This window comes from Centroberyx affinis, unplaced genomic scaffold (assembly GCF_046629955.1).
Source record: "Centroberyx affinis isolate AG114_WGS23_722 - 3 ecotype Tasmania unplaced genomic scaffold, CSIRO-AGI_Caff_v1 ptg006524l_1, whole genome shotgun sequence".
Lineage (NCBI taxonomy): Eukaryota > Metazoa > Chordata > Actinopteri > Beryciformes > Berycidae > Centroberyx > Centroberyx affinis.
The window spans coordinates 10001-26794 of NW_027283301.1; the positions used below are offsets into that span (position 1 = coordinate 10001).

Consider the following 16794-nt stretch of genomic DNA (forward strand, 5'->3'; position numbering starts at 1 on the left):
TCACAAAACTTAATCCATGACTGTACGTTCACACTGTTGTTGTCACTCTGTTCTGACAGATTATGGGCGGGGCCAGATGTTCAGTGGGCGGGGTCAGCGGCTATGTGGGTGGGGCCAATGTTCTGTGGGCGGGGCCAGATGCTCCGGTCTGCAGCTACAAATTTTTGAACAGGCGAATCATATTTTTGTTGCTCTGGTATTGACCTTAATGTGTCATTTTAACGAGTTTACAGTGCGATTAGGGGCGTGTGATACATTTATATGAATTCTGAAATTAAAGTATGAAATTTTAGAATAAAATCAGAAATTTGGACATTGACTTTATCAGAATTCTAAGATTAATCTCTTTAAACTTTAAACTCAGAATTCTGAGATTCTGACTTTATTTTCAGAATTCTGAGATTGATCTCAGAAATCAAATAAATTTTTCACATACAGCTCTGACTCTCTTCCATATCATAGGAAGCATTAATGGAAAAAAAACAGAAAAAAAAAAATCAGTGAAATGACTTCAGAGTCTAGTTCTGACCCAACGATGGATCAAGTGTTCTCCAAGCCGTTTTTGAGACTTTTAGTCCTGCCGTCTGTAAAATAAAAGTTGAACCTGGAGTCCCGGCCTTCACCTCTGACCTCTGACCTCCAATGAAGTTCTGAAGTCCGTCTGTCTGCAGGGAAGCTGAACTTCAGACCAGTTCTCCCTCGGCTCTCAGCCAAACCTCAGATCCTCAACACTGAAATCTAAGTCCAGCTCTTCTCATCCATCTCCATCCACCTGTCCATCTCCATTCATCTACCCATCCATCTAACTGTCCATCTGTCCATCCATATCCATCCATCCATCTCCACCTGCTCTCCTCCTCTATTTCTCCTCCAGTCACTCCCTCTCTGCTGAGATCGACCCGACCAGCAGCTCAAACTCTACAAACTCCTCAGGAAGCAGCAGAAAACTTCACTTCACTTCCTCAAACTGGGTGGAAGATACTTAACTAGTTTACTACTTAATGATTCATTTAAATTATTTTACAGATTTTTTTGGGCAAGCAGATAGAGAAAGGAAAAGAAAAGAGGGGGGGATGGCATGAGACAAAAGTCTTGGGCCGGATTTGAACCAAGAGACACCAAGTGAATTTATTGTAACGTTTCCCTGTGTATCATTTCTAAACATCAATACATCATGTCAAATTAAAATTAAAGGGGCATTAAAGCTCCATATCCTCCACTGTCCAGAGTTTTATTTTGTGTCTTTCTGTCCATTCAAAGCTGTGTGTGTGGTGTCATGAACCAAAAACACTCTCAATCCATTTCTCCACGTTCATTTTCCAGCATCTCTCTGAGCCTTACCGAGAACAGGCCGTTTCTGTCTCCGTGTCTTTAAGGCTCATTAATATTAACGACCCCTCCGTTCCGATCGGCTAACCGTTTCCAGAGTGAAACATGAGACGCCGCGGCCCGGCGGCTACAGGTAGGGAAAACTCTCCGGTAATAAACGATGACAACCGCTCGACCGCTTTGAAAAAAACACTTTGTTAGTCTATTATTTCTTACAAAAATGATAATGAGCGAACCTTTGTGACATCACAAAGTTACGGAAGTCCAAACGGCTCGTTTAGAGGCTCGCTGCACTAATATGGATTGTGTGGATTTAGTTTTGATACTTTCACCATGTTTAGATAGACCATCCAACTCCTTTATCACCACAGAGGAGAGGGGAGTCCTGCTTTACACCATGTGGACCTTTAAATAATTGAAATCTGTATCAACTTCTATCGGTGAAAATGAATCGCGAAAATAACAACAGGCCTCTGGCACAGCTTACGGCAGCCTGTAATGGACAAAAAAAATAAACACCACACTTTCACAGTGTAGAGCAGCGAGCTAGCTAATCAGAGCAGAGCTTCAGCAGAAAGGTCCGGTCTAAATACTGGAATAACACTTTGTCAGTTGCTGTTTTGGCTTCAGAACACTCAATATCATTAGTTCTAGTGTTTCAATTGCCTGGGTCCAGACCTTTGACTCCGCCCACTCCACCAGTTGACTGATTCTGGTCTGGCATCGTGACATGAAACAGCGGTTTCTCTCGGTCGAAAAACGATCGGTCCGATGAGCGCCGGGGGGGACTAACGATTAGCCAATCAGAGCCACGGGGGCGGGACTAACGCCGTCATCAAGCTGTTGTCAAGCTGTGAGCCGGAACCAAGGAGGAGTAATAACAATGGAGACGCTATAGACAAGATGGACGCTGCTATCCAGGCTGTTCTGAATCCATTAAAAGTCGTCATACTTTGTTTTTTCTTGGCTCCGTGTCGTCAAAGATGCTCTATACTTTCTGAACCGTCTCCGGTGTCGTCATGGTTACGCATCAGCGTCGACTTAAAATGACGTTAGACTCAGGCGGATACGTCGGTCTCTAGTGATCGGTTAGGGGAAATCGAATCCCCCTCCCCCACGGAAATCTGTTAGAGTGGAGGCAATGAAGACTGAAGATGGAGATGGAGTGGAACGAGTCGACAATTTTGTCTGATATCAGTCAAGTGTTTCAACACATGAAGACTACATTTCCCATCAGCCCCGTTGCTTCCCGCCCCCCCCCTCTCCCTCCCTGAAGAGGATCAACATGTTGGAAGTGATTTCTCCATCTTCCTTTCCCTCCTTCCACCTCCATCTGCTGCCAGAAACTCTTTCAGCTTTAGCTCCATTTGCTCTGGAAGAACAGAACCTCTTCCTGTTTTGTGCCGTAAAGCGATCCAGCAGATTTCCCTCCAGATCCACCAGGTGAAGGAGAAACTATGGAGGATGTTGACTGTCATTATACTGATGTCTCTACATTAATGTGCTGATGATTTATTGATGGGAAAATGATACACAGAGAAACTTCACAGTTCAGTATTTTTCAGCTTGAGAGACGGAAAAAATGGAAAGAAGGAAAAAAAGGATTTATGACGGCAGGTTCTGCTGATTCGCTGTAAGGAGAGAACACATTACCTACAGACCTCTCTGTCTGTGTGAGTGTGTGTGTGTGTGTGTAGAAATAGAGGGTTTCTGTGTGTGTGTGTGTGTGTGTGTCGTCCAAAAAGCATGAAAAATCAAAGGTTTGCCAGACCCACCACACACCAAGGTTATTATAGTTTTGCATTTTTCATTAGTTTCTATTTTTATTTCGTTTTGACTTTTTGTTTTCAATTTCAGTTTAGTTTTAATTAGCTTTTAAAGCGGGTTTGCTAGTTTAGTTCAGTTTTTATTTTTTGAAAATGCTTAGTTTTAGTTTTTATTAGTTTCAGTGTTAGTTTTAGTCTTTTTTTGTAACATGGGGTATTTGTCAGGGGCGAGATTAAAAAATTCAAAATACTAGGCTTATGTATGAAATAAATTGACAAAGATGAAAACTAAAGACATTTTCTCTATAATTTTAGTTTATTTTAGTTTTGTAAACACACAATACAGTTTCAGTTAGTTATCGTTTTTTTGTAAAGCCTCGTTTTTATTTTTATTTCAGTTAACAAAAATGTTTTTTCACACCTAGTTTTCGTTATTTTGTTAGTTTTCGTTAACGATAATAACCTTGCCGCACACACACACACACACAAACACACACACACACACACACACACACACCAACTGAACCCTGTGTGTTCAGCGGTGGCTGCCTGCTGTAAATATGTTGATGTGCTGATCAACAGAAAACACAGAGTGCAGGAAGGGTCAAAGGTCAAAGGTCAGAGATCTACGACACATCGGACTCAACAAACAACAAATACAACTCTTAGAGGTGAATTTGAGTTGGGAGGAGAATGTGTGTGTGTGTGTGTGTGTGTGTGTGTGTGATTGGCTTGTGGTCTGTTTGACTGATTAGAGTTTCTCTGACTTTCATTTCCCATCAATAAATCATCAGCACATTAATTTAGAGACATCAGAACAATTACAGTAAATATTTTCCATTGTTGCTCTTTTGTGCGTGTACACACAACAGTGTGCATATACACACACACACACACACACACACACACACACGTACACACAAAGAGCACACACACACACACACAGCCTTTGGCACTTTTGAAACATATTTTATTCTAGCTGATTAGGCGTAAATAAAATTAAAGTTTTCATTTCTCGTTTCATTTGGTATTTCATGCGTTATCAAGATGCTCTTCTGAATATAATTAAATAAATAATGATGTGCACAACACACACACATCACACATCTGCACACACACTCACACACACGTGCATCCCCCCTACATCCTGACATGGATCTGGACCAACAGGGAGATAACCTGGACCTCCTGCACCGCCTCAGCTGGAGCTGGGAGGGGGGGGACGAGGCGGAGGAGGAGTAGGAGGAGTAGGAGGAGGAAGGGGAGGGAGCAGAGGTCTAGGAGGTGAAGCGATGCCTAAAGATAAAGCGCTGAACACAGAGGAAACGGGGCGGAGCTTCCCAAATTCACTCCACACACACACACACACACACACACACACACACACACACACACACACACACCACACACACACACACACACACACACACACACACACACACACACACACACACACACACACACACACACACACACACACACACACACACACACACACACACACACACACACACTGCTGCGGCTCAGAGAGTCACATCTGGAAACTTGTCTGTCTGTTACAGCAGAGACTCTCCAGACTTTAACCTGAGAGTCTGTACTGTAAAACATCAGACCAGATGAAACCTGAACCTGAGTCCTGTGGGGAAACCGGGTCTCTGCAGCAGCAAATAACAGGATACAGCAAAGAAGAAAAAGTAAGAATACAGCAAATGGGGATTTTTAAATAATGAAACTGACACTTCCAACTCTGACATATTTAGAAGAAATGTATGAATGAAGAATGTAAATAACAAACGTGCGTAAAAGTTTGGATTGAAGCAGGAACAGGATGTGAGCAGCAGCTGCAGTAACTGAGACAGTAAGCAGTAAAGTTTTTACTGTTCCATATCACAAACAGACCAGAGTATATCTGTTATTGATCAATACCGGTGACTCATTGATAACTTGACCAGGTGCTCAGATTTCAGGACTTCAAAACTCATTTTCCGGTCTGTTCTCTGTTATGGACGGTGTTGTTTCAAGAACCACCCCCTCTCATCATCCTCTCATCTCATAGGAGATGAATGGACTGATGCTAACTGGTTTATTGTGTTGCTGGAAGTGTGAACACACAGTAAATACTGTAAATATGTAAATATGTTGACCCTAACCCTAAATATGTAGAAGTGGAGATCAGCAGTAAACCGGCCCAGTCACTTCTGTTCCACCTGGTTTCTACACAGTTAGACCAAACAACCATCTGGAAAACACAGCCGAGTTTCCCTTTAACTGGAAAACATTGTTCAGTCAATACACATCTTCAACTCTTTGGATGAAATCTAACTCCCATCCATCAGAGTTTAATATGTTACTGTGTTCAGTCTGCAGGAGAGGATGATGAAGGTCGGTTTAGGAAGTATTAACACATCGTTTATGTCAGACCGTCCAATCAGCAGCCAGCAGCAGGCAGACTGATGAGATGAAAACCAGACAGCTGGTCCTCACACACTCTGCCACAATGAATGGGAAACTAAACGCTGACACAACATCTTGTCTTCATTCAAACTGATTCGACCCGCAGTTCAGTCTGATCTCCTGCCTGCCTCCCTTCACCATGACACAAGACTACAAGTAGTAGATGGCAGAAGTAGTAGTAGTACTACAGGTAGTAGCAGTAGTAGAATAGTGTAGTAGTAGTAGTAGTAGTAGTAGTAGTTGCAGTAGTAGCAGTAGTAGCAGTAGTAGTAGTAGTAGTAGTAGTAGTAGAAGTAGCAGTATTAGTAATACCAGTGGGAGCACGATAGCAGCAGTAGCAGTAGTAGTTATAGTCAGAGTAGTAGTAGTAGTTGCAGTAGTAGTAGTAGCAGTAGTAGCAGTTGCAGTAGTAGTAATAGTAGCAGTAGTTGCAGCAGTAGTAGTAGCAGCAGCAGTAGTAGTAGTTGCAGTAGTAGTGGTTGCAGTAGTAGCAGTAGTTGCAGTAGTAGTAGTAGTTGCAGTAGTAGTAGTAGCAGTAGTAGTAGTTGCAGCAGTAGTAGTAGTTGCAGTAGTAGTAGTTGCAGTAGTAGTAGTTGCAGTAGTAGTAGTTGCAGTAGTAGTAGTAGTTGCAGTAGTATTAGTAGCTGCAGTAGTAGTAGTAGTAGCTGCAGTAGTAGTAGTAGTAGTAGCAGTAGTTGCAGTAGTAGTAGTTGCAGTAGTAGTAGTTGCAGTAGTAGTAGTAGTTGCAGTAGTATTAGTAGCTGCAGTAGTAGTAGTAGTAGCTGCAGTAGTAGTAGTAGTAGTAGCAGTAGTTGCAGTAGTAGTAGCTGAAGTAGTAGTAGCAGTAGTAGTAGTTGCAGCAGTAGTAGTAGCTGCAGTAGTAGTAGTAGTAGTAGCTGCAGTAGTAGTAGTAGTAATATTCAGGGTAAAAATATGTATTCCTTGTCTCCTCTCCCTGTTTACAGTGACATCAGCAGTTCAAAGCAGCAGCAGTTAAATCAGACTGAAGTCTCAGTTCACCTGGTAGTCCAGGATGCTGAAGCCCAGGCCTCTGTCTCTCTCCTTCTGCAGCTCCAACACCTGAACGTCTGGAGACCACAGAGCCAGCTCCCCTTCCTCCTCCTCCTCCTCTTCCACCTCATCCTCCTCCTCCTCCTCTGTTTCTGTTGGCTCCTCCTCCTTCAGCTCCTCCTGTGAGGCTCGTTGCTCCTGCAGACAGATGAGGACAGACTGTCAGAACGAATTTCAATATACAGATTACAGTCAAATGTAAAAAAGTGATGATGAATATCACTCCCAACCTGCCTGTCTAATGCATCAGGCGCAACTCAACACATATACAGTTACATAGTTAAACAGTTGTGACTAGTTGTGAGTAGGTCGGAGCCAAAACGGCTCCGACCTACCTGAACTCCCTCATTCAGGTCTACGCTCCCTCCCGCTCACTACGCTCTGCCATGGAGCGGCGCCTGGTGCTGCCACCTCAGCAAGGCCCTAAGTCTCTAGCCAGACTCTTCTCTTCTGTGGTTCCCCGGTGGTGGAACGAGTTGCCAAACTCCATTCGATCCGCAGAATCCCTCTCTATCCTTAAGAAAAGGCTAAAGACCCAGCTCTTTAGCGAATACCTCCTTTCATAAAAAAAAAAAAAAAAAAAAAAAAAAAAAACTTGATGCACTCTATGCATTACCTCATAGCACTACCTTGTAGCACTCCCTCGTAGCACCTTTGTCCTGTTGGACCAGAACTTAGCTCTATAGCACTTACTCTCGTTGTTCTCTCCTATCTAGAAACTTGCTTGTGTTGTATGCAAATCTCATGTGTAAGTCGCTTTGGATAAAAGCGTCTGCCAAATGTGAAATTGTAATTGTACTATAGAGGAAGACAGAGAGTGAGACAGGTTACCTGTCTAGCTACCTGCTGCTGTTCACTGCTGCTGCTGCCGTCTCTCTGCTCAGCCTGACTGCACAGCAGGGAAGACAGCTTCAACTCAATCTGACAGACAGACAGACAGACAGACAGACAGACAGAGAGACAGAGAGAGAGACAGACAGAGAGACAGACAGACAGGCAGACAGAAAGGAAAGATGAGAATGCAGTGTGTAAAATGTGCGATTTGCAGTGACCGCGCTTAACATAAAAACCTGGTTGCTGTGTGTGTGTGTGTGTGTGTGTGTGTGTGTGTGTGTGTATGTGGTCCCTGGTCCCCTCACCTCCTCCACAGCGTGTCCAGGTCCAGGTTCTGGTTCTGGTTCTGGTTCTGATTCCGATTCTGGTTCCAGGTCGGAGGTCGGATGTCGGCAGCAGATGAGGGTGAAGGGGGGGGGGACCTCCCTGAGGAACGACACCGCCTCCCGACGAGACTTCCCATACAGCTGCACACCGTTCACCTGCACACACCATCACACACACACACACACACACACACACACACACACACACACACACACACACACAGACACACACACACACACTGAGTAAATTGGCTGTGTGACTGTGTGGGAAGCAGGAAGCTGGAAGAAATATGTTTAGTGGACGTTCTCCTGCCCATATTAGGTAAGACGACCGCAGAGCAGAGACTGTGTGTGTGTGTGTGTGTGTGTGTGTGTGTGTGTGTGTGTGTGTGTGTGTGTGTGTGTGTGTGTGTGTGCGTGTTCGTGCGCACCTCCAGCAGCTCGTCCTCTGGTCTCAGGACTCCATGTTTGTCCACCGGACCTCCAGGAGCCACGGAGGAGATGTAGTGATGCCCATCGAACGAGTCGAGCTCCACGCCCAGACGCAGCGTGTGGATGGGCAGCAGCTGGACAAGGACACAGCAGGTAAGGACACAGTAGGTAGGATATAGGATGTAAGAACACAAGAGGCAGGATGTAGGATGTAAGGATACAGGATGTAAGGATACAGTTTGTAGGATATAGTGTGCAAGGATATAGGAAGCAGGATTTAGGATGTAAGGGTACAGGATGTAGCATATAGGATGTAAGGATACAAGAAGTAGGATATAGGATGTAAGGATACAAGAAGTAGGATATAGTATGTAAGGATACAGGATGTAGGATGTAGGAAGTAAGGATACAGGATGTAGAATATAGGAAGTAAAGATACAGGATGTAGAATATAGGAAGTAAGGACACAGGATGTAGGATGTAAGGATACAGTTTGTAGGATATAGTGTGCAAGGATATAGAATGCAGGATATAGGATGTAAGGATATAAGAAGTAGGATATAGTATGTAAGGATACAGGATGTAGGATGTAGGAAGTAAGGATACAGGATGTAGAATATAGGAAGTAAGGACACAGGATGTAGGATATAGGATGTAAGGATAGAAGAAGTACGACACACAATGTAAGGATACAGTTTGTAGGATATAGTGTGCAAGGATATAGAATGCAGGATATAGGATGTAAGGATACAGGATGTAGAATGTAAGGATACAGGATGCAGGATATAGAATGGAAGGATACAGGATGCAGGATATAGGATGTAAGGATACAGTTTGTAGGATATAGTGTGCAAGGATATAGAATGCAGGATATAGGCTGTAAGGATACAGGATGTAGAATGTAAGGATACAGGATGCAGGGTATAGGATGTAAGGACAGGATGTAGAATGTAAGGATACAGGATGCAGGATATAGGATGTAAGGATACAGGATGCAGGATATAGAATGTAAGGATACAGGATGCAGGATATAGGATGTAAGGACACAGGATGCAGGATATAGGATGTAATGATACAGGATGTAGAATGTAAGGATACAGGATGCAGGATATAGGATGTAAGGATACAGGATGCAGGATATAGGATGTAAGGATACAGTGTTTTGGGGGTAAAGGATATAAGAATATGGGGCAGATGATCTAGGACAAAGGACAGAGGATATAAAATATGGAAGGTATATGGCAAATGATGTAGGATGCAGGACGTGATAATGGACATAGCATATAGAATATAAGAATATACAGCAGATGATGGAGGACAAAGGACACAGTATGTAGGATACAAGATGTGATATAGGACACATGATATACAAATATGTGGCATGTGATGTAGGATCAATGACAGAGGATATAAAATATGGAAGGTGATGTAGGGTATAGGATGTAGGATACAGGACATGATAAAGGACATAGGATATAAGAATATGGGTGAGATGCAGGATATAGAATGTGACATCATACATAGGATGTAGGACATAGGATATAGGATGTGATATAGGATATATAATGTGAGGTGTGATATTGGACATATTATATGTGATGCAGGATATATGGTGTGATATAGACAATAGGATACAGGATGTGATAGACGATGTATGACATGGGATGTGATATACTGTAGGATGTAGTATGTAAGGACATAGGACACAGGACATAAGATGCAGAATATAGGACATAGGATATGGGATGTTGGGAATAAGGACCTAAGATGCAGGACATAGAATATAAAGGCGTAGAATAGGATATAGGTTGAGTGATACAGCATGCAAGACACCGGATATAGGATTACCTGAGACAGGACAGGGTTTCCTACCTTGGAGTATTTCTGCAGCTCTGCAAAGTCTTCAATGACCGGGTCCAACTCCACGACCTGTAGGACACGGACACACACACACACACACACACACACACACACACACACACACACACACACACACACACACACACACACACACACACACACACACACACACACACACACACACACACACACACACACACACACACACACACACGGTTGGTATGCAAATAATACTACACTACTTATGTATATGAATCCTAAGCAGTGTGTGTGAGTGAGCATATCAGTCTGGAAGTGTTTATACCTGTGTGTGTGTGTGTGTGTGTGTGTGTGTGTGTGTGTGTGTCTGTTTGTGGTCTCACCAGGACTTGGTACTTTGGTCCCAGAGCCTGCTCCCATTTGGCCCTCAGCTCCGGCTCTGCAGCTGAACACACACACACACACACACACACACACACAGGCAGAGAAAAGCTTGTGTAAGCAGTGTAACAGATGTAAAACACTCCTCCATTCCGCAACCAACCCACAACTGCCCTCTACTTGTACTGCAATACAACTAGCAGTACTGCAACACAAATAGTAGTACTGCAGTAGAACTACTAGTACTACGACAGATTTAGTAGTGCTGCAAAAGAAATAGTAGTATTGCGGCAGAATTACTAGTACTGCAACAGTATAAGTAGTGCTGCAACAGAACCTGTAGTGCTACAAAAGAACTAGTACTAGTGCAACAGAACTAGTAGTACTGCAGCAGAACTAGTAGAGTAGTAGTACTACAGTTCTACTGCAGTTCCACCCATTCACCACAGTATACTGAACTCTGAAATCGATCTTGCATTCTGCTGTCGACCTCATTGTAATTCACTCTGGTTAAGAGCAAAAGCTAAATGACTAGAATGTAAAATGTAAGGCAAGCAACTTAGGAGTGTGTGTGTGTGTGTGTGTGTGTGTGTGTGTGTGTGTGTTGTGTGTGTGTGTGTGTGTGTGTGTGTGTGTGTGTGCGTGTGCATGAGAGTGGGACCATATCTCAGCAACAATCGCTCCTTAAATCAGAGGAATAAATGAGTGTCGGTGCAGAGTGATTGCAGGAGCGGTGCAACATGAGGCGCCGACACTCTGAGCGGCCGCCCGCCTGACGGACCGAGGGACCGGCTCTGCTCCCACAAACCCCCGCAGGCCGATTCTACAGTCACACCGGGCTGGAAGTCATCACCACACACACACACACACACGCTCTCACACGTGTGTAAGTGTTCTGCAGCGGTCCGGCCGTCTCCGCAGACAGGCTCTGATTAAATTAGCATTGCTAACCCCCGGCCTTCACAGCGCAATTAATCTGCAGCGTTTGGCTGAATAAACAGGGTAATACATCGCTGTGAGCCTGTCAGACAGCGAGGACACTTTACATCTGCTGGCCAGGAGCGGCTGCGGCTAAATGTTAGCGTGGCGTTTTGGCCACTTAGCAAAGCTAATGAGGAATAAAAAGAGAGGGTATAATTCAGACGGGAGTGCTGTTACAGACCTGCGTCGACACGTTCGGGCTGCAGGAGCTTCCACAGTCCAGACCACCGGAGGCCGATACTGAAATATCTGGACTAACACTGGATTTTATCATTTAAGGAATATTGCCAAAGTACGGCCGTTCCTATTCCAAAATAACACTGAAAAACTAATTCATGCTTTTATTTCAAGTGGACTGGACTACTGTAATGCTCTTTTTACCGGTCTTCCAAAACAGTCGATTGAGAAGCTTCAACTTATTCAGAACTGTGCTGCTAGACTTTTAACCAAAACAAGGAAGAGAGAGCATATTACCCCTGTTTTAATTACACTCTAGTGTAATAAGTTTTAAGGTCCTGTTGCTTGTCTACAAAGCTCTAAATGGTTTAGGACCGGCCTACATTGCAGACTCTCTGTCGTTTTATAATCCTTCACGAGCTCTTAGATCTTCTGCTGCTGGGTTTTTAAACACAAACAATACTACACATATTTAACTATGCTCCAAAATTATGGAATACCATACCTAAAGCCATAAGATATTCAAGCTCCTATTTATTTAACTTGGCTTTTAATTGAAGTCATTCTATTTTTTTTACTTTTTTTTTTTACCAGTTTCTGTTTTTACTGTCCCTTTTGCCATCTACTGATCTATTTATTGCTACTCCTTTCCATTTGCCCTTGTTTTAATTTGTATGTTTTCAATTTGTATTTCTTTCAATAACAAGCATTTTTTTTATGTAAAGCACTTTGAACTGCATCGTTTGTATGAAAAGTGCTCTATAAATAAAGTTTATTATTATTATTGTTATTAACACTGATATTTAATACCGATATCCAATACCTTGCACAAGAAATACAAAACTGTCGCTACACTAAAAGAACAACAAATTCAGTTGTTATGGGCTGATGGATATCCCAAAAAAACGTGTGTGTGTGTGTGTGTGTGTGTGTCTGTGTGTGTGTGAGCTCACCCATGGCTAGCTGTGTTGTGTTGGTGTGTGTTGGTTCGGGCGTTGCGGTCACCGTGCCGAACACCGCGGACCGAGCCTTGAGCTCCATCGACCTCTTCAACGACACGCGAGACGACTCTCTCTCCACTGACACACACACACACACACACACACACACACACACACACACACACACACACACAGTTGACACAATACAGAACAATAATGAATGCATTTATTTAAAGACAGGTTGTAACAGTAGACATGGAAGCTGTTAGAAAGACGTTCATGTCAGTCTGTGTCTGGGAAGTTTGTAACCAACCATCCATCTGAGTCGTGATGCTGGGGGTGATGGAGGAGTACAAAGACAAGGCCTGGGTAGCATCCTACTATAAAATGAGGAAAACTCTGTCCGTCTGTCTGCTTCCATTTTGCTCCTCGATGGTTTGGCCAATCAATCTGAAGCTGCACATGGGCATTGAGCATTGGCATAGGCAGGGACTGACGAAGCTGATTTTTCCATTTTCCCAAATTTATGCTGTTTATGAGCATTTTTGGCAAGTCTGCATGGAGTTGTGGCGCACGCATCCCCGGGTCTGGACTAGTCTTACTAAAAGCACTGACAGTCACTGATACATTCATCTTTAGGCTACTATCTGACAACTGCTGCCATCCAGCTGAGTCTCCATGATGGAGGAACACTGGAGAACTGTGTGTTAGTTAATAAAGTGTAAATGTGTATGAAGCAGCTAGGAACGTTCTCAGTAAAAGTGAATAGTGTGATAAGGTGGATTTGTTTCCAAATGTAGGTTACTGTGACACAGTAAACTGTCTTGTCTTTAGCCCTAGTCTCTACTCCAAAACATGAAGAGTTGGAGCTTGAGAAGAGTCAGCTCAGTTAACCTGAACAAACTGTTAGCTAGCTAACTAGCCAGCAAACACACTGATGTTAATGTGAACATGCTAATGCTAGCTGCTACTAGATACGTTAGCTAGTATGCTAATCAGATGTGTTGAGGGAAGTCAGAGTGAACACACGCACATCTCTTTTCCAGGTGCTGAGTTGAAATAGTTACTACATGCAAATTCAAAAAGACTCACAACACTGTGGCAGCTCCCAATATTTTGGTTACTTTATTCTACATTAAAAAAAGGGCTTGAAACATTGTAGTTCTTTTATGTAGAATAAAGTAAGCAAAATATTGGGAGCTGCCACAGTGTTGCGAGTCTAATCAGATGTGTTAACAACAAGACAGTGATGTTAGCTGACCAGATGCTATGGTTAGCTAGCTAACAAGCTGACATTATCTAAACACTAAATCAATCAGATGGATCAGTGATGAAATGATCAGTTCAGTCAGAAACAGACAGAAATTAACCGTCTGTTCAATTCTGTTGAGACAGAAACACAGTCAGCTGTTCACAGAGCTGAAGACCTCCAAGATGGCCGCCAGAGGGGGGGTGACATCACCTCTATTGTCCACATGTTCCCTGTAATGCTGCTGATCTACTGACTCTCACTCTGCTGTGTCTCATCAGAAGTCTCTCTGTGTGACCGAGTCACAGGACTGACTGGAATATAAGATGTAAAAGTACTTTACAGACTGCAGGCTGAACTCAGCTGGTCTCCAGTTTTCGGGGATCTCTCTTTTTCCGGAGCGGTAATGAAATAAAGACGTCTGGAGGAGATAAGACCCTGCACTCCTCTTTTTTATAATCACTCGTTTCCCTCTGGCCCGCAGGCTGACCGGTGCAGACCAGCGCCGATCGCAAGACAAAAAAATGACCCCGAACCGGCCGAATTAATCTTCCCGGTCGGAGGAATCGGAGGCTTTTGGTGGAGAGTTTGGGAAATTACACCAAGTTGTAAACAGATTTGTCATCTTAATCTGTGTGAGAGGACACAGGCGGTTCAGACAGAAAATAGGAGAAGAGGAAGCTCCAGCCTGATAAGTTTAACACAGAGGGAGAGAGAGAGAGAGAGAGAGAGAGAGAGAGAGAGAGAGAGAGAGAGAGAGAGAGAGAGAGAGAGAGAGAGAGAGAGAGAGAGAGAGTCGACTCAAAGCAGCAGATTGCTGTATTAATATTATATAATCAGGGATGCAGTGGAAACTCAGTTTACCACATTTTTACGGCTGACATGAATCCAGAGCAGATAAATTCATACTGTGGTTCAAAGTCAGAAGTATCAAACTGATTAAGTCAGAGGGAAAATTAATACATTTCCAAAGTACCACACATATTTTATATTGGTGATTATGATGCGTGTTTATGATTTCTTTTAGCCTCCTTCATATTTATCACTACATCGCCGAATATAATACAATACAATACAATATAATATAATATGATATAATATGATATAATATAATATAATATAATAATTTAGCATTATGACAGTGTTCAGCCTCGATATTCAGCAGCAGGCAGCCTGTTGCTCTTCATCAGCTTTATTCTCTGCCATCTTCATGTTCATGTTCATAAAAGAAAAGGTCAAATTAACATGATGCTCAAAATAAAGTCTCCTCTCTCAGACTAAATGAAAAGTGAATTGTGTTCAGGTGGAAACTGATGGATCAACTTTTCCACAATATCCACTTTGTTTGTTTGTTATCATAATGAGGCTGAACTGAAGCCGATTGAGACTGAGACCTGTCTGTCTGTCTGTCTGTCTATCTGTCTGCCTGTCTGTCTCTCTGTCTGTCTCTCTGTCTCTTTACCCGTCTGTCTGTCTGTCTGTCTGTCTGTCTCTTTACCTGTCTGTCTGTCTGTCTGACTGTCTCTTTACCCGTCTGTCTGTCTCTCTGTCTGTCTGTCTCTCTGTCTGTCTCTCTGTCTGACTGTCTGTCTGTCTGTCTGTCTGTCTGTCTGTCTCTCTGTGTCTCTCTCTGTCCGTCTCTCTGTCTGTCTGTCTCTTTACCCGTCTGTCTGTCTTTTTATGCGTCTGTCTGTCTCTTTACTCGTCTGTCTGTCTCTTTACCCGTCTGTCTCTTTACCCGTCTGTCTGTCTCTTTACCCGTCTGTCTGTCTGTCTCTCTACCTCTCTGTCTGTCTGTCTCTCTGTCTGTCTGTCTGTCTCTCTACCTCTCTGTCTGTCTCTCTTCCTCTCTGTCTGTCTCTCTACCTGTCTGTCTGTCTGTCTTTTTACTCGTCTGTCTGTCTGTCTCTTTACCCGTCTGTCTGTCTCTCTTCCTGTCTGTCTGTCTCTCTACCTGTCTGTCTCTCTACCTGTCTGTCTGTCTCTCTACCTGTCTGTCTGTCTGTACCTTTATCCAGCGATCTCTCCAGGACTCGGGCTTTCTTCCTGACCAGTGTGAGGACAACAGTCTGACCCGTCTGCTTCATCACCTCCAGAACCTCCTGATTGGTCAGACCGTGAAGACTGACACCGTCCAGCTGGAGAGACAGACAGGTGGAGGGAAAGACGGGAGGAGGAGCGGGAGGGAGAGAGAGACGGGCAGGCGGAGGGAGAGACAGACAGGAGGAGAGGGAGAGAGTGAGACAGGAGGAGAGAGAATAGGGGAGATACAGACAGAAGAAGAGAGAAAGGAGAGACAGGTGATGGAGAAATAGACAGGAGGAAAGACAGACAGGGGAGAGACAGACAGGGGAGAGACAGAGTGAGATAGAAAAGTGAGAGGCAGGAGAGAGAAATACAGGGGGAAGAGACAGGAGAGAGAAATACAGGGGGAAGAGAGACAGGTAGTGTGAGAGACAAGGGAAGAGTGACAGGTAGAGAGAGAGACAGGTGGAGAGTGAGAGACAGCATGGATGAGATTTGGGATGCACCAGAATTCACATATTCACATTCAGACCGAGACAAACACACACACACACACACACACACACACACACACAGCAGCTTCTCACCGCTATCAGTCGGTCATGGACTCTGATGTTTCCACTCTGATCTGCTGCGCTGCCTGAAACCACATGCTTCACAAACACACCTACTGCATCTGACCAGAGAGAGAGGGGGAAAAAAATTGCAGTGTTTACACAGTTCTCGCTTACTTGTATTATATTTTTTAACTGCAATATCCACATTTTTCTATTTTTAAGAGATAGATAGATAGATAGATAGATAGATAGATAGATAGATAGATAGATAGATAGATAGATAGATAGATAGATAGATAGATAGATAGATAGATAGATAGATAGATAGATAGATAGATAGATAGATAGATAGATAGATAGATAGATAGATACAATTTTTTGTTTGTATTTTTAAGTTAATTTTACCTACTCTTATGTATATATTTGAGTATA

The 16794-nt window shown here is 43.4% G+C and overlaps 1 protein-coding gene across 1 annotated transcript in view; it reads right to left on the minus strand.

Annotated features, from left to right (window-relative positions):
• The window catches only part of LOC139638759 (inaD-like protein), a gene marked incomplete at both ends in the record, with an annotated part of 25242 nt that extends 8761 nt beyond the window's left edge, over positions 1-16481 (minus strand). Inside the window, 9 exons of the mRNA XM_071512785.1 lie at positions 6570-6758; positions 7452-7541; positions 7760-7936; positions 8212-8346; positions 10085-10141; positions 10435-10496; positions 12544-12669; positions 15789-15918; positions 16393-16481. Of these exons, the coding sequence (XP_071368886.1) occupies positions 6570-6758; positions 7452-7541; positions 7760-7936; positions 8212-8346; positions 10085-10141; positions 10435-10496; positions 12544-12669; positions 15789-15918; positions 16393-16481 (1055 nt within the window). The remainder of the gene's footprint in view (positions 1-6569; positions 6759-7451; positions 7542-7759; positions 7937-8211; positions 8347-10084; positions 10142-10434; positions 10497-12543; positions 12670-15788; positions 15919-16392) is intronic.
• Between the last annotated feature and the right edge of the window lie 313 nt (positions 16482-16794).